This window comes from Peromyscus leucopus, chromosome 15 (assembly GCF_004664715.2).
Source record: "Peromyscus leucopus breed LL Stock chromosome 15, UCI_PerLeu_2.1, whole genome shotgun sequence".
In the NCBI taxonomy this organism is placed as follows: Eukaryota; Metazoa; Chordata; class Mammalia; order Rodentia; family Cricetidae; genus Peromyscus; species Peromyscus leucopus.
The window spans coordinates 35,880,274-35,903,300 of record NC_051076.1 but is presented as its reverse complement, the minus strand read 5'-3'; the positions used below and the strand labels follow the sequence as shown (position 1 = coordinate 35,903,300).

General features: G+C 39.6%; 1 protein-coding gene and 1 pseudogene across 1 annotated transcript in view; one reads left to right on the top strand and one right to left on the bottom strand.

Moving 5' to 3' along the window:
* The window catches only part of Mroh9 (maestro heat like repeat family member 9), a 59,779-nt gene that overhangs the window by 18,103 nt on the left and 18,649 nt on the right, over positions 1–23,027 (bottom strand). The window contains exons 8-14 of the mRNA XM_028864487.2: positions 19,395–19,530; positions 14,266–14,390; positions 9,558–9,707; positions 6,503–6,657; positions 4,539–4,704; positions 3,052–3,197; positions 1,924–2,061 (exon numbers count right to left, since the gene is read on the bottom strand). Of these exons, the coding sequence (XP_028720320.1) occupies positions 1,924–2,061; positions 3,052–3,197; positions 4,539–4,704; positions 6,503–6,657; positions 9,558–9,707; positions 14,266–14,390; positions 19,395–19,530 (1,016 nt within the window). The remainder of the gene's footprint in view (positions 1–1,923; positions 2,062–3,051; positions 3,198–4,538; positions 4,705–6,502; positions 6,658–9,557; positions 9,708–14,265; positions 14,391–19,394; positions 19,531–23,027) is intronic.
* On the top strand, positions 378–496 carry LOC114690030 (annotated as a pseudogene).

Here is a 23,027-nt window from a genome sequence, read left to right as displayed (position 1 = left end):
CCTAAACAACAATCCAAGGTAACCACACAGGCTATGGGTCAGCTTTGTGGCTTTGGATGGTGCTCTACCTTTTGGGACAACTTTAGGTTACTTAAGAAAAGGGCCAGTGAGTTCTGAGTCACTAAAACCATTTTCCAGAAACACTTAGGGAGTGGCCAGGCTTTGAGTTTTCTTCATAAACCATCCTGAACCCAAGTGGTAGAGGGAGGATATTGAAGGGTCATATGACAAGTTTCCATTTCAAGCTTCAGGCCCTTTTGCTAAAACTGTAAATGTGCATTCAAAACACAGAGAACTCACAAATATAGTTTTACTTCCCAGGTGATGTTGCTGTTAGTCTGTGGACCACATTTTGAAGAGTACTAAAAAACAGGGTAGTCTATGGCCATACCACTCTGAGCGTACCCAATCTCATCTGATCTCAGAAGCTAAGTAGGGTTGGGCCTGGTTAGTACTTGGATGGGAGACTGCCTGGGAATACCAGGTGCTGTAGGCTGGAGAGATGGCTCAGCAGTTAAGAGCACCTACTGCTCTTCCAGAGGTCCTGAGTTCAATTCCCAGCAACCACATGGTGGCTCACAACCATCTATAATGAGATCTGGTGCCCTCTTCTGGCCTATAAGCATATGTGCAGATAGAACATTGTATACATAATAAATAAATCTTAAAAAAAAGAATAAATTTATATAAAAAAACAACCAAAAAAAATAAAACAAACAGAGTGATGCTTAACTAGTGACTACTTACAGGGTGCAAACATACCATATTTTTATCGTAAGATATATTAACTTCCTTTTTGGTACACTGTGGGAGGGTGCTGATTACGTGGGTGTCAGTGGCTCCAGGCTGGATGGCTAGCAAGATGATGGACCTTTTTTTTTTATAGTCTTATGGAGGACTTGGAGATTCTGAAAGTTATCTTCACCTGTATTGGACCATATTTTAATGGTCTCTGTCTATATTTTCCTTGCATTTCCTACCCATGAAAACACCTGATTTTGAAGTTGCAAAAGGTCTGGTTTTCCAGAGTATATAAGGATAGAAATTTATTTCCCTACACAATCATGTTGTAGGAGCTCATGTATCTGTGGGATTTTTCCTAGAACACCATCCTTCCCCAAACATCTATATAGGCAAAAATTGATGAAAAGCAAACCAAAATTGTAACATTTGCTTGTTATATTCATTAATGAATGCTATATATTTGGAGATGATCAAAGTCATACGACATGACTTCTTTTGTCTTCGACAATTTCAAAAAATTTAAACATAGTTTTCATTTAAAATATATGTTCCCAAAGTACATATGCCCACACAGTACCAGTTTTAGAAGCATCTAAAGCCCATGGATTACATAAAAAGTATTCTCTGAGTCAGACACAATTGCAAAGTCTCATGTCACCAAGACCCTGTATTCTTGATTTTTTTCATTGTTGTTCAGAATATCTGACCCCTATAACCAGAACTGTTAAATAAAAACAAATTAAACAATCCCCCCAAAAACATTTCTAATGCAGGAAAAAAGTTCCATTATATTTTCGAGAATATGTTTGGCTTATTGAGTACAGATCTGGCACTTTTGAATGTCCACAGAGCAGGGATCAGCTAATACCAGAAAGGAAAACATCATATTTACCTTAAGCTATTTGTACGTGAAAGAGGGACTAATGTATGGGCAGATGGTTATGGATGTATTGGTAAGGGGAGTAATGCTGGGTATCTCTATCATTAAGTAAGAGGAAAAGAAGAGGAAAGCTATTTCAGAATAAATCTTTCAAATAATCAAAAGACAAATCAGAAATCAAGTGGCAATATAGGCTATTAGGAAAGCTTTCAAAAATGTGTTCCCACATGAGACACCTGAAGGAAGATGGAGATGATGCAATGGAGAGCAAGAGTCTACCCAGAGTGCCCTGCTCTTACTTTGCGATGAGGTGTATCCCGTACTGGTGATCCATGACTTGAGAAAATTGGTCCCAGAAATTCTTTTTCTCTAGAGCGTCATCCACTTCTTTTAGTCCAGAGCTATTCAGCAGAACCTTCAGGCCATCTCGTACATAGCTAAGGCCCAGAAAAGAACAGACATTCTAGGACAGTGACCTACACATAACTGAGAACATACAACTTGACTTTCCATTCTATCTTGGAAAGGACACAGTTTTAGAGAGAAAGATACTTTAGGGAATGGTAATTGTTAAATGTTTTCATTTTCCCTGATGAACAGTGCATGGATTTCAAAAGTTAAAATAAAGTGGTAGCACATAAGATTTAGGTTGAATCACGTTAACAGCTTGCTTTCTTACCCAGAAATGTAATGACTTGGAAGAACTATCAATTTTCTTTGGGGGGATGTCCTACATAAGCAGGATAGGTTCCTATCTTTTTAGGGGTTGTTTGGTGTGTATCTTTTTAAAAGGACAATGAATGGATTAAGTATTTTAGTGAGATAAGTTGTGCTCTGTTTGGCTTAGATGTTCATACCAGACATAGAAAATAGCTGACAGTTGTACTGTGACTTCCCTTTCATGGCAAGAAGGCTACCTCTCTTGTCCAAAAGGAAATGGTGACCTTTGTCCTGAAACGGAGGACTGATGCCATACTGCTCTCACTCACAGCGTAGTCACATCAAACTATGACATTCTTTCAGTTTACAATGAATGTCTGCACACAGTGTTCTGGTATACACATTCAGTAACTCTGAGAGGTTACTATTAGAGAACGTGGAATGGCAGAGCTTGAATGTATCTAGTTTGGGATCTAATGGCCCTTTCTGCCTCTTCCTCGTCTCAATGACCTGACATCAGGTGCACTGGGAATGAACAGTGTTCTGTGCTAGGGACTCTTTTTATGTGGTGCACTTATGGAGGGGAGATTCTAGTGAATGGTCGTGTACTCGGGAGGATTGCTTTTCTGAAGACACTCTACCCTTAGAGAGAAAACTGGAATAAATGTGAGCAGAACTTCACATAGGCTTATAGCAAGTCCCACATAAACTCAAGTGAGTTGCTGGACCCTCACCTCCCCATTTAACCTGAAAGAGTACTCCCATACATAGATCTGTTCTGTGCTGTGTCTTTTAAAAGCTGACTACAGTAGAAGAGTTGAAGCATGAGGGCCATCAGGAACTCGGGGAAGAGCTTGGCCACCACTTTCTTATAAGATTTCACCGGTAGAAATGTGCACAGGGCCTGAGATGCCTATTAGGGAAGGAAAATGGAGTTAGAAAAGGCAATTGTCACCCTCCAAATACAGAGGGCAAGAACAGCTGCAAATCTTCCCAGCCTCTGTCAGCCTACATGTTCATTCACTCAACTACACTCACTAGTTTAGTTGTGAAGCAGGAACTGGGCCAGGCATTCTTGATAAAGAGATTCTGAGGCACTGTTAATGGTGCCCTTCTAGCTGCCAAATTTGTGGAAAAGAAGCTGGTCCTCAAGGAGGGCTTATATATAACCATGAGGAATTTTCTTACTAGTAATCAAAGTCTTTTTAAAAACCTCCTTGAATTACTCGACCCCTGCATCATGTCCCCTACAATACTCACTACCATCCATCCATCCATCCTAACCCCTCATATCAATAAACACATCAATAAAATGGCACCCCTTTTCATTACATTTCTCTCAGTTTCCTCTCCAGTGTGGTGATGCTGGTCCATGGGAGAAACATGATAGACACAGATGATATCAGACATGGACTTGACTGCTAAAGTTTATATGACTTAGCTGCTGGCCATCTCTCTACACTCAAGTAGAGTTTTGCCCTTGGGAAGTTCCCTCCGAGTCTTTGGCCTTCTTGCCATATCAGCCACATCCTGACAGGTGTGGTAGTTTGAATGTAATTGCCCCCCCATAAGCTCATAGGGAGTGGATCAGGAGGTGTGGCCTTGTTGGAGGAAGTGTGCCACTGGGGGGGGGCGGTGGGCTTTGAGGTCTCCTTTACTAAAGCTACTGCCAATGTCATAGTCTGCTTCCTGTTGCCTTCTGATCAAGATATAGCTAGCATCGTGTCTGCCTGCATGCTGCCATGCTCCCCGCTATGGTGATAATGGACTGAACCTCTGAACTGTAAGCCAACACCTCAATGAAATGTTTTTCTTTCTATGAGCTGCTATGATCATGGTGTCTCTTCACAGCAATAGAAACCATAGCTAAGACAACAGGATATTTGTTCTGCTTTCTGTCTTTCCGAGGTGCATGTAAGTACTATCTTGAAGCATCCCAGGATTCTGAGTTTAAGTCATTTCAGTATGGAGGTGTGCCATCTCTTACTTACCTTAAACTATCCCTGTCACCTCCTTCCCCTCACACATACGACTATATATTTTTGTTTATCTTGAACGTAAGTATTCAGTCCTTGTCTCTTTATCTTGGCAGAACGCATGCTCTGCGATCAAGATGTGGCACACATTGAATGTGTTTTGGATGGATGGACGCGCGAGAGGGGACTGTGCCAAGGAGGTGTGGCTTAATCAGTGCAGATAGGAGTTTTCATGGTCAAGAAGACAACAGGGAGTAGAAACACTCAGTGTCATTTACCGCCACAGGCATCATGTTGGTAGCATCAAGGGAGAAGCGTCTCCTTTCTATCAGGGTTTCCTCCATCTCCACAGGCTTTCCTTTCAGTATTGACAAGATTGTCTTCAGCACTTGAGGCGCAACACTTGAATCGGCACTCGCTGCTTGCCACATCAGCAGCAGCGTACTGCAAACAAAGGTGTTGAGAGCCATGTGTTCCACTTGCTATTTTAAGTTTGTCACAGCCAGTAGAAGGGAAGCAACACCTTCTTCCCTCCAGTGAATGAATTGTAGAGATAGAGCCGTATAATTTCCCCTAAGCTCTTCTAATGCACCTGTTAGAGTTGTGCTGCCCCATAAACTCAAAGTAGTGGGTTTTGTTCTTTAAGATTTCTTGTGGTCCTAGGTCATGAGTTTCAGATGAACAGTTAATGGGCAGAAAATTCTCAATTAGTTTTAGTAATTTAAAAAATATTATTTTATGTTCTTAGTTATGTATATGTATGCATGTGGGTACTTATGGGTGACAGAAGAGGGCACTGGATCTCCTCGAGCCAGAGTTACAGGTGGTTGTAAGTCACCCAGTGTGAGAGCTCAGGATTTAACTCTGGGCTTTTTTAAGTGCAGGGCTTAACCACTGAGCCATTTCTTTGGCCTTTAGTTTGGTAATTTAAAATTTGTCTTTATTTTATTGGTGGGTGTATGGAAAAGAGGCTGGCTAAAGAAACCCACTCTGACCCTAGAGCCTAGAACTAGGGAAAGATGGCTCAAATAAGACCAGATAAGACACACAGTTTGGCTCAGTCAGATCAGAGCCATCTCTGCCCCTGGCCAACAAACTTATGAAACCAACCAATCACAGAGCAGGACAGTAGAGCCCTAGGCCCCAAGTCAACCACTGGTTGCCTCCACCCCCAAGACATCCTGTATAAACTGCCCTGCCTAGTCAGTTAGAAAAAAAAAAAGGCTATTTTCTCCACCCTGGTATAGGCAGCTACTCTCCTGGACTCCTCCTTCCCAAGTAAATCTCTTTCTCAAAAGAGTTTTGGGTGTGAAGATCTTCATTCACTGGCATAGAGAAGATCCTTGCTGAGAAGTCCCTCAGTGGACAAAACAAGGGAGAGCTGAAAGAACAGAGCAAGGAGGAGCTGAACAGATCTTTGCTGAGATGTCCCTCAGTGGACAGAGCCAGAGAAAGCTGAAAAAGTAACACTTTTCTCTGGAGCCTGAGGAGATTGCTACATTTCTGCAGGGGCTTTCTCCTTTTGCAGAGTAAAGCCAAAGAAGCAACATCTTAGGCTGGAGAAGCAGAGCTCTGTTAGGAAGCCCCCTTAAATGGGAGTTGAGCAAAGCTCAGCTGTAGCAGCTGTCCAATCCTGCTCATCTCCTGGCTACTGGCCAATCAGTGTTTATTTATTAACCATTCAGAGCAACACATTTAACATACAGAACATCCCACAGCAGGACACCTTTCCCCAGAGTTGTTGCAACAAATTTACTTACATTTTTGGTGCCAAAACTGGGGACCAAACCCAAAGAGTTGCAACCAATGTACTTACAGTGGGTATTAATAGCTTAAGTCTGTCCTTTATGAATAAGAAAACTTCTATGTCTGGGAGGTTTTGGTCAAGGAAAAAAATGAGTAAATTAACAATGGGCAAAAACAAACAAAATAAAACCATTATCTTTTTGAAGCAAGTTTGCCTTGGTAAGATTTGTAACAGAATATAATTTAACCACCCCCCACAGTAATATTGATAAAATCTTGAGGTCCTACTGTGTGCTAAGCATTACACAAAGTTACACATAATACATGATCATACTTAAATCTTATAGCCAGCATAGCTGATTAAAAAAAAAAAGAATTTCTTTTTAGAAAAATAAATTAGGTATGACTACAATAAAGGAAGAGTTGAGCTTGGGCCATATGACTGTGGAGTGTCTGGACAAGTGTGTACAGAGGGGCAAGATGCAGGAGGCCTTACTTGTCTGCAGGGACTGGGAACTCCATGAGCTGAAAGATCACCTTCTTAGGGAAGGCTCTTGTCAGCAGGCTGATAACCCGCAACAAGACAGCGTTCATCGGGTGGGAAAAATTCCCATAGAGTTGTTCATAAATGTCATCCACGATTTTAGACACCTGGAAAAAAAATTTCATAGGTCAACAGAAGCATCATGTTTCTTGTTCACCTTTAAGCCGAGACATTTCTTGATTATAGGAATTCAACCTTTATTGGAATGACCAATGTAGCAATTAGCATACAAATAAGCAATAGAAGGAAGTATATTTATATTATTACAATGCAAAATATTTAAGGTCAGGAATAAAGTCATATAGTTATGGATATAGGGGAAAATGGCTTTAAAAAGTAGCTGAGTTGAGGTGATAAATTGCTGAATGGTTTTTCTGTTCAGTTTCTCTTTGGTTAGTGATTTGCTGTAGTAGAAGTTAGTTTAATACCTCCAGTTTCCTTTTTTGGCCTTCCTGCCTGACTCCAGTGACGTGCTATGGCTTCTTCTAGGCTCTCTGAGTGCTCTTTCCTATTCTGTTGGAGAACTCTGTTTAGTTAAGGAGATGACTATGGACCTCTCATTTTCCTCAGGTTGTGTTTGGTCTGTGGAATACTCTTGCCTGCAGCAGCACTGAGAACTCTCTATGAGGTGGTCCTTTTCCTTGCCTGCTCTCTGAATTTGAACGACTCCTCTTAATCTACCTTCTTTCACAGTGCATGATTGTGTCAGGAGAGGAAACTATGAGTCCCCTATGTCCATCACTTTCAGGACTGTATTCATGGGATGTGGAAGATCCATTGTTAGCAGATACTTTCACTCTTGTCTCAAGCTTGGATTTTTCATCTTGAAGTTTTCCATTTTTGATATTGGGTTTTATAATTCAATTCCAATGGGACAATGGAGTACAGGAAATCCTTGTAATACATGAGGCTTGCATGGTTCTTGTAGCTCCAGTTACATGCAATGTTCACAGTGCTTCATGTGCATAGAATTGCCATGATATGGGGAAGCTCAATGGAAAAACAAGCTGAATACCTGAAGCATCTAACTGAAACTCTAACCACTTAGCTCAAAAACGATGATATAGAAAGGAAGAGAAAGATAGGGTGTCATGGTCTGAGGATGTCCCCCAAATGCCATGTTAGAAACCTAACTCCCAAATGCAGCAGTCTCCCTCCCCCGCCCCCTCTGCCTCTCTGTTTGTTTACCTGTAAGGTAAGGTGCAAGGGGAAGCCGGAGGTTGATATCAGGAATACTTTCCTCTACCATTTCTTTACCTTATGTTTTTGAGATAGGGTGTGTTTGAGCCTAAAGGTTGCTATTTTGGCTAAGCAAAGGAGCCCCAGGGATCCACCTGTCTCAGACCACAAGGGCTTGAGTAATAGACATACTCCACTGGACTTGGTTTTTATATTAGTTCTATGTATCAAACTCAGGTCTCCAAGACTGCTCAGCAAGCATTTGACTCACATATGCCTCAGATATGAGGCCTTTAAAAGATGACTAGGTCCTGGGGGTCAGTGCTCATGAGTAGTTGGGATGGTTATCCCTAGGAGTGGGTTTTTTGTTGTTGGGGTTCTGATAAGAGAATGAGTTTGCCCTCTTCTTCTTCATCTTGCAATGTTCTCTTGCCTTTCCTATTTCTTCCATGAGATGATACAGCAAGGGGGTCCTTGCTAGATAAAAGCTATGGGCCTCCCAGAATCAAGCACTGTAAGACATGAACCTCTATTCACTATAAACTATCCATTCTAAACGTATTCTGTTAGAGTAATACAACAGCAACCTATTTATTCTCTTTTGTCTTTCCTTATTTGTCAGCACATTGAAGGCAGAAAATACTAGTAAGATATGTGAATGACAAGAAGTGAAATATAAATAGTTGAGTTAGTTTTGTGTAACTCCTGGTAAAACTAACATGCATATTCATATTCATTTATGACTACACAATACAAATTGCATTATTTTGTTGATTCTGCATTTAAGTTATTCTTATATTCGCTATTCTGTCACTACACAAGTACATATGGACAAAATATTCTAATAATGAAAAACTAAGTTTTCATTTCACTTAGACATCTAATAGCAAATAAAAATGCCATAAAGAATTGCAAGAGGGAGGCCATAATGTAAAGGGAATAACTAAAAAAAACTTCATTTTTTTGAACTTTGAATAAGACATAGTTCCATATTTCATGTTGTATTGGACAGCACAAATTTCTTAACCAGTGCTACTCCAATCTGAGAGTCCTTGAAAATGTTCCTTAAATGCTACATGGGAGATTTCAATTACAAAGGTATTTGCTATTAATATATTTCTCTTTTAAAAACCAGCAAAGTAAACATGGCAAAATGTTCTAACATGATTAATTGTGGTGATATTTTATTTGTGCTGAAATGTGATATTTTATTTGTATGTTAATAAATTAAAGTTGCCTGGAGATCAGAGGTCAAATGGCCATAAAACAGAAGTCAGGCGGAGGTAGCATATGCCCTTAATCAGATTACATGGCAGGCAGAGTCTCTGTGTGGTCAAGGACACAGCCAAGTGTGGTGACATGAGCCTTTAATTCCAGTACCAACCATAGAGATCTGGAGGTCTGTATAGACAGGCAGTGATGAGGAAGTCATGTGGCTGGGCTTACAGCCAATGAGAAGGCAGAACAAGAAGGCAATAAAAACATGGGTTAGACAGAAAGAAGCTCTCTCTGTGGAAGCTACTGCTGGTGGTAAGCTAAAGCTAGTTGTGGCTGTTGCTCTGATCTCTTTGGCTATTACCTCTGTATTTGGCTCTGTGTTTCTTATTTAGTAAGACTGTTTAGAAATTCGTCTACAATTGGTAAGTGTAATTCATTGTAACAGTCCCTACAAGTTTCCCTGTTTGAAGCAATTCACAAAAGCTTCATCTGATTAAAGTGACTCAAGGAACAATAGCAAAAGACAGGGATGTAAAGAAATAGAAAGTAAAGCTGAAAAGTGGACTTTTGAGAGCACATTCTGTTCTTAGCTTGCTGTCAACTACATTACCGTGGTGATCTTCTGAGCATGATACTCCAAAGTCAGATTCAGTAAGAATGCAGCCTCAAGTGCTGATTCCTTGTTAGATGAGAAAAGCTTCCTCAGGAGGGTCCACACGAAGTCACTCAGCAAGTGGGGCAGTAATGTCTGTCCCACACTCTGAAATCAAAAGGACATTTGTGACCACCAGTGTAAGCGAGACACCATAGCTTAGCTGTTTCAAGGCACGGAAGTAGGTGGGTGGGGGTTCTCAACCAGGCAGAAACACAAGACATTCGTGAACTATGGAAACTGCTTTTCTGCTAAAAAATGATAGCAAGTGTGTCTGTGGTAGTGTTAGTGTAATGATAATCAAAACCCAGGTGTTATTATACGAAACTTATCTTCTACTCTTAAAACAATTTCAGTGCCAAATATTACCGCATCTTCAACAGTGTGAGAAATAAATGTGGCTCATAGAAGATGCTGGAGGAACTAGGATGAAAGAGTCAAGGTGATGGGAAAGTATATATTTTCTTTCAGTGACAGAGACAGAGAGACAAGGACAGGAAGAAAGGATGAATGGATGTGAACAAACATAGATGTTTCATATGCCCATGACTAAGGTTCAACAATTGCTATGTAAACAGTTCCTTTTGAAGTTTGAGGACTATCCACAGGCTATAAATGATTCTGGGAATAGAAAGGAGAAAGGTGCCACAATTTCTTTTTTGCCTTTGTATGAAAAACACATCATACATGCAAATGGAAAATGCCTCTAATCTTACCAATAAAAGATTTTACTTATTGCCTTTAAAGGGATGGAGTACTGAGGCTGGATAGATAACTCAGGAGTTATGAGCACTTGATGCTCTTGCAAAGGACCTGGGCTCTCTCCTCAGCACCCACACAGTGGCTCACCACTACCCATAACTCCTGTTCCAGCGGATAGGATGCCCTCTTCTGACCTTCACAGACACCAGACAGGCATAGGGTGCATATACATTCAGGCAGACAAAACACTCATGTTTTTTAATGAAGAGATGAATTACTTTTCCTTTTGCTCACTAAGGCATGTCTGAGGTCTGAGACAGGGTGGATAGCACCCAGCCCTCCATCCCTAGCCTTCACATACTCAGCAGATCATTGAGGGATGAGAATGTTGGAAAGCTGTGTGAGAAAACCAAAGAACTATTGTGGCTTGGAGAGGTAAGTGGATTGCTGTAGTTTGTCCTACTTGAAGAAAGCCAGATATTTTCGTAAAAAATTTAATTTTAAAATACCACTGGAAGTGATCATTTCTTCATTGAAATATTTGTTTACTCAACAATGGTTACTCTAAGTTATACCTAAAATTACAGAAAAAACAGTTCTCAGTGAAACCTAGAGCTGATATTAGAAGATTTTGTCTTGTAAAGCTATGGATACGATAGTAGGTCTATTAAAAAGTAGAGTTGGTGGGGACTGGGGAAATGGCTCAGTTGTAAAGTGATTGGTATGCAAGCATGTGGACCTGAGTTTGGATGGCCAGCACTCAGGTAAAATCTGGGGATTGGTGATGCATATCTGTGAGCTCCATGCTTAGGATTGGAACAGACAGGTAGCTCCTTGGAGCCACTGACCAGCTAGGTTAGCTGAATCAATCAGCTCTAGATTCAGTGAGAGACCATGTCCTAAAAAAATAGAGAACCAATTGAGGCTGACTCCTGATGTTAACTTTTGGACTCCATGTGATTACAGAAGAATCAATGCACCTCTCCTCACACATGTACACGCACACATACATGCACACTCACACATAAATGCACAAACACACCCACAGGGGAGGAGGGGTGCTCTACCAAGAGCACACTAACCACAGAAAATCATCTGGAATCTAGAGATCTCCTCATCTGTTTATTATTGTTACATTGCAATATTGCATGTTTCTGATGCTACCTGATTTGATGACTGCAAAATATACTATAAATTGCTATATCATAATTTGCCATGCATTTCTTATTGTTACACATGCTAATTAAAAAAAATCTCTGCTTGTCTATCCATCATGATCTCGACGTCCCCTGCCTGCAGAATCCCTCCTCTCACCATGGGCAGGCTTTTGGGAGCCCAGTGCCTGTTGTGTGACGCCTTGTGCAGCCTTGGTGCAGTGGGGAGGGGCTTGGACCTGCCTAGGCTCAGTGTTCCAGACTCTGCTGACTTCCCATGGGAGACCTAGATTTGGGGATGTGGGGATGTAAGGTGGCTTGGGAGGGAGGCCTGGAGGGTGGGAGGACGCAGGAGGGCATCTGTGGGTGGTATGTAGAGTTAGTAGAAAATTTCTTAATAAAGTAAAATGAAAAGAAAAAAATCTCTGCAAAATCCCACCATGGAGTGGGGGTGGTCAACAGGAAGTCCCACCCCTAGCTGAGGCACTATTGACATTTGATAGCTGCTGGGAAAGTAAGGGTCAATTTTTATTAAGAATGTGGCCTCTGGTAAGTCAACCACACGCCAGGGCAGGCCTAACACCCAAGAGTAGTTTGCATAGAACTTGATTGCACTTGATGTTTTTAATTTATTTTTCAAATAAAAACCAAACAGGACACAAGGTTGGGTGGGTAGGGAGGTGATAGTGAATCTGGAAAGAGTTGGGAGAGGAGGAATGAATGTGATCACAATACACTATATGGAATTTTCCAAGAATAAAACTATTTAAAAATATGTCTGTGGAGAACCCCATGTCACAAACAGATGAATTATTCTGAGATTATTAGTCTGTATTGTATGAACTTGTTTTAATGACTGATATGTTCCTCATCCTCTGTGAATTATTTATGCAGTCTTGTCCTCACAAACTGTTCCTATAGAAAAGAGGAGTGACCTGACTTACAAACTGTCTTCATGTTAAATACAGTCTTCATAGTTTCGTGTTGCTTTGTAGCCAGAAGTTTTCAGCTACACTGTTTTGTACCCAGCTCCCCTAGTGAACAACCTTACTGCTTGCATCCCTGTTTGCATCCTTTGAACTTAGCGGTGGCCTCTTGAGTGCCTTGGTACAGCTTTGGATTCTTCCCACCCACAGGTTGGTATTCTTGTTGGAACCTTGGATTCTCTCAGCCCTGTTTGATCTACTCTGGAGGTCTACATCTCTGTTGTCTAGTCATTGTCCTTCCTTGCCCTGTTAACTCTGAACTTTCTGTGGTTTAACAAGAAACTGAATAACAGATTCAAACACTTGGGTCTAGGGTACTCCAGTCTAAGGAGCTCTCTAAACACTGAACTCAGATGAGAGAGGATCAAACCCAGAGAGACATGTTGATAGTAAATCTCAAGAGCCACTGGGGAAAAGTTACAAGAAGGCTGCTAGTCCCAGATTCAGTAGCTCAATCATGGTGCTCAGAGATCTATGCCCTAGTATTGGACTGGACAGGAGAGTGTGTGGATGAAGAAGGTTTGCTTGCAAGCTTACAGAGATTCCCAGTTTCCTTATGGAAATGGACATATTTATATTCAACCAGCCTTGCAAGTTTTGAGGTTATGAGTGTAAAAAAAACAAAAACAAACAAACAAACAAACAAACAACAAACAAACAAAAAACCCTTGTCTTTGTAAAGAGGCACCATCAGGTATATATGTATTGCAAATATCCATATGGTATCCTTTGACCACAGTAATCATTTAGGTACATTGCTTTGGCATGTCCTTAGCCTTCCACAATTTTAACCATATCAGCCATTGGATGAGAATCATTGCTCTATATTTCAAGTCTAGAAGAAAGAGCACCCTAGAGCTTCTTATCCTAAGAGGTAGGCTAACCTGAAGGTCCTTCCCAGAACTTGTGCTGAGCTGTTGGATCAGTATATATGTCTGAAAGTTAATCCACTTGACAGCCCAACTTGGGCCCAGTGCTGGGGAGACTTACAAGGCTCTAGGTAAAAAGTATGAACCATGAAGAATGAAACAATAATATAGAGTTATAGATCTTAATGGTTTCTCTAGGATTAGGATAGGGTAAAAATTATTTGCTTAATACTAAGACTTACCAGCGCATCACGTAAATAGTTTTTCCCTCCTTAAGATGGTATCTCTATACATATCAGGCTGGCCTTGAATTTGCCACTCCAATGTTTCTGCTTCCTGAGTGCTAGAATTATAGGCACATATAACTATGCCCAGCCCTTTTTGTAAAACTTCATAGAACTTTTAAAAAATAAAATCAAAGTTAAATATCATTCTGATATTTGTTGGGGGAAATTAATCACATTTTAGAAAAGACTTAATTGTTGACTCCATTAATTTTGTCAAAAAATTTGGAAGTTGTCCGGGTGGCAGTGGTGCACACCTTTAATCTGAGCATTCAGGAGGCAGAGGCAGGCAGATCTCGTTGAGTTCAAGGCCAGCCTGGTCTACAAAGTGAAATCCAGGACAGGCACCAAAACTACACAAAGAAACCCTGTCTCAAAAAACAAAACAACAAAAAATTTGGAAGTTACTCACATATTATTATCACTAAGAAGCATCTATATAATTTACATTTCATAACAAGTAGTATATTTTAAATTGCTATATTTGAAGATAGTAGACATAATTCCTAAGTGGCATGAAACTTAGGAAATCATATGCCCTGTGAATCATTTAGTCATTTGTCTTTCTGAATAAAGAAAAGGAAAATTGAGTTATTCAAAACACCATCTTTGAGGAGATAAGTTACTACTAAGGGCAATGATTCATTTCAAACAAATTACATAGAATATACCTGGGCAATTTTGTTTCTGTCTCCTTGCATGGTCTTGGATAGTAATTCAAAGTCAGAAGTTATCTCCTTTGGGTTACTGGTCTCTCTGTCACTTGCCGTGCTAGATTTGCGTTTTACAAGTTTAGCTGTGTTAGGGAAAAGTATATAAGGTTTTCGCTTGATTACTGTTTTAACGTAAGACCTTGTTATTTCCAGTTTCCTACTCAATCCTGGGATGCCTACAATATTCTGGCTACCTAACACTCTGCTCATGGCCTATTCTCATAAAAGGAAAAGGTGGCATGGGTCCAAAATTTATAAAGTACTTAAGTGAAGCCATGTTTAACTCTGGCAATTTGAGTTATCTATCTTCTTGTCCCCTTGATCATCCCAAACAGTCTGTCATTCCTTCTTCCTTGCTTTGGTCTTGTTTTCTGGTGGCCTTATTTCCTTCTTTATGTCTGTTGATTCCCCCTTCCTGCTTGCTTTAGCTTTATTTGTTCTTTCTCTAGTTTTGCGAGATGAAGGCTGCTCAGGATTGAGACATTTTCTCTGTTCTAAAACAGGCAAATCAACGTATGAATTTTCCCTCTTAGTACTTCTTTATCTGCACATTAGATTTTTCACTTTCATTCGGTTCAAAATATATTTCCTGCATCTTTTTTATTTGATTGGCAGGCTATTTGGGAGCACGTTATTTTGCTTCCAAATGTTTTGAGGTTTCCAGATATTTATTATTTTGATTTCTAATTTAGCACCATTTTGTCAGAAAATTATTTAATTTTTTTTCTAGCTTAAAGTATCTATTTCATGGCTCCTTTTTCTGTTGCTGGTGCAGGACTCTGTAAATGATGGTTAGTTCATGCTGGTTAAAGTCTAGATCCTTAATGATTTTCTGTGTGATTACATACTGCTGAAAGAAGGCTTTTGAATTCTCTGACTAATTGTGGATCTTTCTCTTTGTTCTTACACTTATATTTTTGGTAAGTTTATTTCTAATTTTTATGATGATACTTTTTTTAGACACCGGAGTGTTGGGGATTGTTATGTCTGTTAGCTATTCTACCACTTCATCATTACAAAATAACCCTTTCCTCTCAGAAACATTTTCTTGCTCTGAAATTCAACTTTTTATATTAATATAGCCCATAATCTATTTTCTTTTGATTACTATTAGTGTTTTGTTATTCTCTAACTATTATTTGTGTCTTCCTAGTTAAACAGATTTCTTATAGGCAGTATATAGTTGGATCTTGCATTTTGTATGATCCAACAACCTCTGCCTTTAATTTTGGGGTATTTTGAACATTTTTATTTATTATATTGGAGTTAATTGGAGTTTTCTGTCTTTCTCACCTGGTTTCTTTTTATTCTCCATCTTATAGACTTCATTTGGATTAAAGATACCTTGTGAATTGACTTTATCTCCATTCTAGTTAGTAATATGTAACTCTACATTATCGTGATTGCTGTGTTAAGTTTTATATGATACATTTGATCATAATACAGTTTACTTTCATAGGATTTTTCCATGATTTTGTGCACAGTAGAAAAATCTTTAAAAAGTATTGGTATGTTTCTTCCCTTCAAATTTTAATTTATTTATTCTTATTCACTTTGCTTTTATATTACTTTCATCCTTGTCTTAAATAATTATCATTCAAAGAGATTTAAATAAGAGAAAAATATGTGTTATGTTAAATATTTATTTACATGGTTTCAATTTCTAGTAGTTTATTCCTTCATTTAGGGGAAAAAATTGAAAATTTCACATTATTTGGCTGTGTTTTCTTGATGGGTTTCCTACAACATTTCTTAAAATGTAGATCTGTTGGGAAAGAATGTTTGCATATCTGAAAAATATCTTCAATGAATTTTCTTTTGAAAGGTGTTTTTGGTGGTAGGAGAACAATAAGATGATAACTTTTCTTTCTCTGTTTAATTGCCTCACACTTCCATTGTTTCTGATGAGAAATCTATTATACATAAATAAATCTTTCCTCTCATTTCAAATTTAACATTTTCTCTTTATCTTTGGTGATAAATAATTTAATTTAAATGTGTCTTTATTGTGCTTCCTTTATTTTTTTTTTGTACTTTACTCAACTTTTTAGGTCTATAAGTTGTAGCTTTTATGAAATTTATATCATTTAGTCATTGTTTATTGTTCAGTCTTTCTTATTTCTATCTAACCATTGATAATTACTACTGCTGTAGTCTCACAGACCATTTATTCTTCAGTGTTTAATTGCTGTTAATTCCTGCCCAAGTGTTTTTCATTTCACATAGTCTATTGTCCTCTACACATTCAGTATAAGTTCATGGATTTCTCTCTCCTCTCTTCCTCTCTTTTTCCTACTCACCCTCCCTTCTCCTTTCTCTCTTTCTTTTCTTCCCACTTGGATTATGCAACCTAATGTGACATCAAACTCATGATCCTCCTGCCTCAGTCTCCTGAGTAGTGGGACATTATGTGTCTTTTCAAAATTTCTGTATCTTTACTTACCATGTTGACATTTTTTAAAAGTTTTTAAATAAGTAAAATATAGTTGTGATAATTGTTTTTAATGACCCTCTCTACTAGTTATATTATCCATTGCAGTCTTTGATAAGTTTTGGCTGATTTTTATCCTCATAGTGGGTTGTATTTTACTTTCTTATTTATTTGTTTGTTTGTTTGTTTATTTATTTATTTGGTCATTCACCTCATCAGAATGCCAAATGCCAAATTATTGAAGGAGGGAGGAGGCCTTAAATAGAGGCTTACAGCACAATGGGAGAACCCCAAATGGCAGAAGTTTGCTACCGATGTTTTACAATCTTGCATCTAAGCTGTTAACATCCAATATGCAAGATACACAAATAAGGAACTTCTCTTAAGCATTCAGGAGGGTGGACACTGGCAGGGAATTAGTATAGGGAGGATATCAAGGTCAAGGCCAGCAAGCAAAGTAAGAGCTACGCGAAACGGGAGCCAGGGCCCTACAGGTCCCCCCCTTTTACTAAAAAATGAGCTTCTGACTTAGGTTGCATGGGATGTCAGCAAGTCACTTTACCTGTTATGGAGACACCTGCCCAGGCCACACAGGCACTCTGTCTTAGGTTGGTGAGTGCCCCCCAGGCACTACCCCTCTCTGAATACTCATTATCATACAGGCTCAATCATGTGTGAGCTGCAGAGTTAACTGCTGCTAAAGATCTCAAAGTGGTGCTGGCTTGCAATCTGTGTGTTCAACACAGAAAAGACCAACAGAAGTCCTAACCCACCCATAGCCAGTAGGCAAAAGGCAACTGGGCCATTCCCTTCCTTAACGAGCCTTACTGCAAACTGGAGTCCTTGTAAGATGGTATCCCAAAAGCAAATGGAGCTTGAGTTTATAAATTTATAACTTTCAAAACCAATCAAAATGTATATAATTATTGAATTAAATTTATCATGCCCAATAGAGTGAAAGATAAACTAACTGTGGTAGCTACTTTTCTTGCCAGGGTCTCCACTATGCTAGCTGTAGTAACCAATTATGAAATGGTAATCCTGGAAACAGTAGCAGCGGTGGCCACCACTGCTATAACAGCAACAACAGCAACAGAGATGTCAAATTCTCTTCTGGAGCGTGGGAGCATCCACTGGCATGGACACAACTCCAGGAACACAAACCACCAAGGCCCATTTTTCTTGATCCCAGCACAACTTAAGCTCTTCTGGAGAATTCAACTGCATGGTTACAGTTCCTAAGCTTACATTAATGCTTGCCAAAGCTGGCCGTATTGGGTTCTCAATCCCCATTGTCATCAGAAGGGGAGAGTTTTTCATGAAAGCCCAATAGGTATCTGCCATGTTGGAATTCAGCAGCAGCCACAGGGCACACACAGTGCTCAGGAACCCAAAGAAAAACCTCATTGTCCTGAGGAAAGACACAAACAGAACTCCGGGCCCACAACAACACCAGATCGGGTCCCCTCCAAGTGCCAGTAGAAAGATCCTTCCATCGCACCAGAGGGTGATTTGCAACAGGAGCCCTCCAGTGCTTATCTGCAGTGGATACTCCAGTCAGAATCCACCAATAAAAATTTTAAATATATAAAACAAGAGAAAGAATAGAATGTGGAGAGGAATGATGAGTCCCTAGTTCCCCCCTTTTTACTTTAGCAAAATACATTTTTTAATAGTTCAAATTTTGTTTTCTTTTTATTTATTTATTTATTATTTATTTATTTATTTATTTTTCTATTATCAGCTTGATACAGTATAAATTCTTATCTTAATAGTGAAATGTTTCATTGAGGCTTGCTTAGTAATTGAGTAAAACCAAAATTTATTATAAGCCACAGTCATCCTAAGGTCCCCCTTACTTTCTTTTTATGACTGATTTTTTTCTTGTTTGTTTCTCCTTTGGGACAGAATCTGACTGTACAGGCCAGTCTGATTTTGACCTCAAAGTCCTCTTCCATAAACTTTCTAAAGGATGAGATGGACATTGCTGTATCTGGCTGTCTTGTAAGTTTTACTGGGTGCTGAACATTCTTATATTTATCTTGTTGAATACTGGAATGCTTTTATTCTTAGAAGTAGGCTTCAGGTTTGTTCTTGTGAACAGCTAAAGTATTTGGAACTCATTCTCCTTATTAGCTTGTATTTTAAAATCTAAAATGGCAAATAACATAATCTAAGGATAGTTTTCTTCCTAATAAGACAAAATCATTCTGCATGACTTGTGAGTTATGAGGCTTCTAATTTCTGGCTTCTAGGTGTTTGGGCACTCAGTCTATCTTTTGCTAGCTCCTTGAATATTTCTCTTTAACAACCATTGGGGGGGGGGCATACCTCCTGTAAATGCTTCAGTTCTATAATTTATCCTTCCTCTTTCTTCCTGACATTATCTGCCATCCTTGTCCCCTCCATCAATGTTCAACACAACCCCAAGAAACATAAATAGATCTAGAAGCTGCAAAGATCTTGAAGTACCAGCTTTTACTAATTAGAAAACTTCCTCGACAATGCTTAAGTAAGGTTTAAAGTCATATTTTAGCAAGTAAGGTCACATATCTTGGGGTAGGGTTTACAAATAAATTGTAGACATAGAGGCTTCTTCAAAAGTCAAATAATTAGAGCAACTTTTTAGTAACAGAACATAGTGAGCTGTACTTACACTTCTGATACATTGCAATTTTGAGGACGTAATTCATCCCTGTGATTGCTTGTTGTGTGATTAAGGGATCTTCATGGGAACACAAGAGTGAGAGTTCTGCTGCCAGGAGACCTAAACATGGAGCATCAATACTTGGCTAATCAGAAAACAAGGGAGAAAGTGCGTTAGCTTTGTACAGTCAACATTAAGTTTGCATTGGATCTTCTTAAGTAGGAGGGTACCGCTTAGTGATTTTCAACCTATGTGTCGTGATCTCTTTGGGGATGAATGACCCTTTCACAGGAGTTGTCTAAGACCATCAGAAAACACGGATACTTACAATTCATAACAGCAGCAAAATTACAGTTATGGGGTAGCAATGAAAATAATTTTATTGTTGGGGTCACCGCAACATGAGGAACTGTATTAAAGGGTCACAGCATTAGGAAGGTTGAGAACCACTGACCCAGAGTCTTAAAACCCTGTACACAGATCCTGGGCTCTGCTGTTGAGGCTCAGTTTCCTGTATTGTGAAATGAAAGTAAACAAACATTATCTTTGTCTCAGGTGCTGTAGGGACAACTGATAATGTGGGGGATTTCCTTGGGGACTGCTTGAGATAATAGTAATTCAACTTTAGTTTGTATTTCCTAATCCAGGTAGGAATTGGTAGGTAGCAAATGCCTCTATGGAGGAGTGGGACAGTGATGGGCAGAGACCTGTAGGCATCTCCCATTAGTGTTCAGCTCAGGTCTGAAGTTTTGAAGAATTTCAAACTATTGGAAAGCTCCAATTTTCCTATGTTAAATGCTTTAAATGACTATATGAGTGAAATGTGAAGTTTTCTTTTGTGCTTCCCATTTCCAAGATATTGTTACAGTTGATGCATCTCCCCCTACACCTTCCTTAACACATTAGCTAGTTGAGTATTTCGATTTTTGTCTTGAGTAATTTTTCTGGCTGAGTTAAGTGCAATTACAGGGTCATAAATGGAGATGAGATGGATGGTGTGTGTTTGTATGACGCTAGGAACTATTTATCAGTGTGTGGGATATAGTTGTGTTTTTTAAAAGATAAACTGCTTTATCAGTCTATAGCCTTGTGCACTAGTGGCATGGTCGTAAGATATTTCTTGTTACCAAGATGAGGGATTATTATCCCAGACGGACGATTTTAGTATTTGCTGTGGCAGGTGTTGGTGGTAGAGGTTAAACTCCAAATGCACCCTCTAGAAAGATCCCAAGGCCTGCTCTCTTTCTTTCCACCATTTCTATGCCATTTCTCTGTCTCTGTCCTCCCCGAGTCCCTGTGAAGTTACCCAAGGCCATAGTCTAATTGGGGTGCTGAGAGTGGGAGAAGGGGAGACAAAATAAATCTGTTTCTTCTTTGGGTGTCCTTGAACTGTTTTCACCCACACTACTGTGTGACACTATCCTGGAACATTTCATTTTATGAGTGCTACAGCCCAGAATCTAGAAGCAGGTAAGAGAACCCACCTAGTTCTAGGGAGATGTGCTCTTATCCCTTGGGTGTTCTGCTCCTTGATTCAGCCTATCAAGCTTCTTGATTCTGTTGACTGGCAAGATCTTAAGGAACACTCCTGTGTTTTGATCCTAAGGGTTGGTGATGGTGGAAATTTCTATGTTGGACCTGATAAAGAAATACTTCCTAGCTTAGATCATTGAAGCTGGGGACCAGTTGTTTACAGGGAAGACCATAAGGGTATATGCATTACAGTTCTTGCCGTTCATGCTCTTTGATTATTCTTTCTCATGAACATGTGGATGTAACTTATGTAACTCTGAGTGCTTATGCTTGCAATGAAAGCTGATGGTAATTTCTATTTGCTGTACAGAATCTAGCATAGTAGGTGTGACTGTCTAGATTGCCTGCAGGGCATTAGGATTGGCCAAGAGAAAAAGAAGGCAGGTTGTTAAACTGCACACAGTCCTTTCAGATGGGTGTCAATCACGGTTTTGCCTTTTTGACCATGAGGCTTTTTGAGAACTTTGACGGGATATGCTCCACTCTCGTGGAAAATTTATCCAAGGAAGAAAAGGCCCAGAGAAAAGTAGCTTTGCTACCAAAGTTAGGGAATTCTGATCAAATTTCTACCTTCTCCCTTTTTATTGCAGACATTTACAGATCTATCTTACTGATCTATCAGGCAAGATATGCCCATGGGTGAAATAATGGCATGACTGTCTGGTGCAGGGTGTAACCAACCACTTGTATTGGATTTGAAGCTCCATCCAAAAGAGGAAATACATGCCTAGTATTATAGACCTTTCAAATGCCTATGATGAAGGAGGTCACAGACCCTAAGGGAAATCTTCAGCACTGATGTGTTGCTAAGAAGACATGTAGCCAAACTGTCTTCTAAATATTTTTGTCATGCCTGCGTAGTGGCTCTTCTCTCAGTCTTGCTCAGAGAAACTTCTTTTTGCAGCAGGCAACAGTCAACGTGAAGACTCTCAACTGGTAAGTATGTTAAGAATAGTGACCATTGAGAACCCAGCCTTAAATGACACATCTCTATCCACTCCATACTCTGTTCAAAGCCCCAAGAATTCTTGGAAAATAAAGAGAAGCAATAACAAGACCCAGAGGACAGGGAGGAGTGCTTTGAAATACTATTTTCTTAATATGCCATAGCCATTGTAATCATGAAAGCAGCAGCTTTGGCTTCCTGCACAGGACATGAACTAAATAATAAGGCAACAAAGTGCGAGGGAGACCACTATGTAAGGAGGTGAGCAAGAGGGGAGGACGGTAAGAGAGTCATAGGGGCATATACATATATAAAACATATGTATACATATATATGTATATATAATACATTGTATATGTGTGTGAAATTGTCAAAAAATTCTAAAATTGAAAAAAAATATTGTAATAATGCTTCATGGTGGGGGTTTTAATTGGAAGCAAGGCTCATCACCTAGGTACTTTGCTTTGGAATAGTTAAGGCTCCTCTCCCCCCTCAGAATGCTTATCGAAGGTTTTCAGGGAAAAGGGAATCTTCACATGTGCCCACCAGTGAGTTTCATTTATATTAAGGGAGGGCCTGCCTAGTATTTAGCATAAGTTTCCATTTAATCCATTCAATTAGCACATACACATCATTGTCTTTCTGTTTCTTGGCTCTAGACTCCCCTGGTCCCCTTTACAGCTGTGCCATCCCAGCGCTCATGGATGCTACCCCATGGGCTCCTCTGTTAGGTGTACTGGTTATCATTTTTTTGTTTAGTCTGCCTTCTGGGAGTTGACCAGTGAAGGCCCTCCACTGATTCCTTTCATTGCTGCATATACACACATTAAGGAATTAGAGCACTGTCATTTTGTGAGGAAGATGGAAAGGATAGGATGGTATAATGAAATAAATATGTGGAACAATGTGCAGCAGCTGTAGCTCAAGAGTTGTCTGTGAGACCCACTTTTTAAAGGAAGGTTTAGATTTGCATCTTCTATGGTCTGTCAAGAGGGATAATAAAAGAGTCCATGGATGGCAAGTGGCATATAGGCAGAAGGGCCTGTAATGCAGGAGGGATGAGATGAAGACCAGCAGCATGGAGCGAAAGCCAGCACCTAGTTTTTCTGATGATATCAGTTGAGCTGGATACATTTAGCATTCTCCTTAACTTCAGTCAGCCT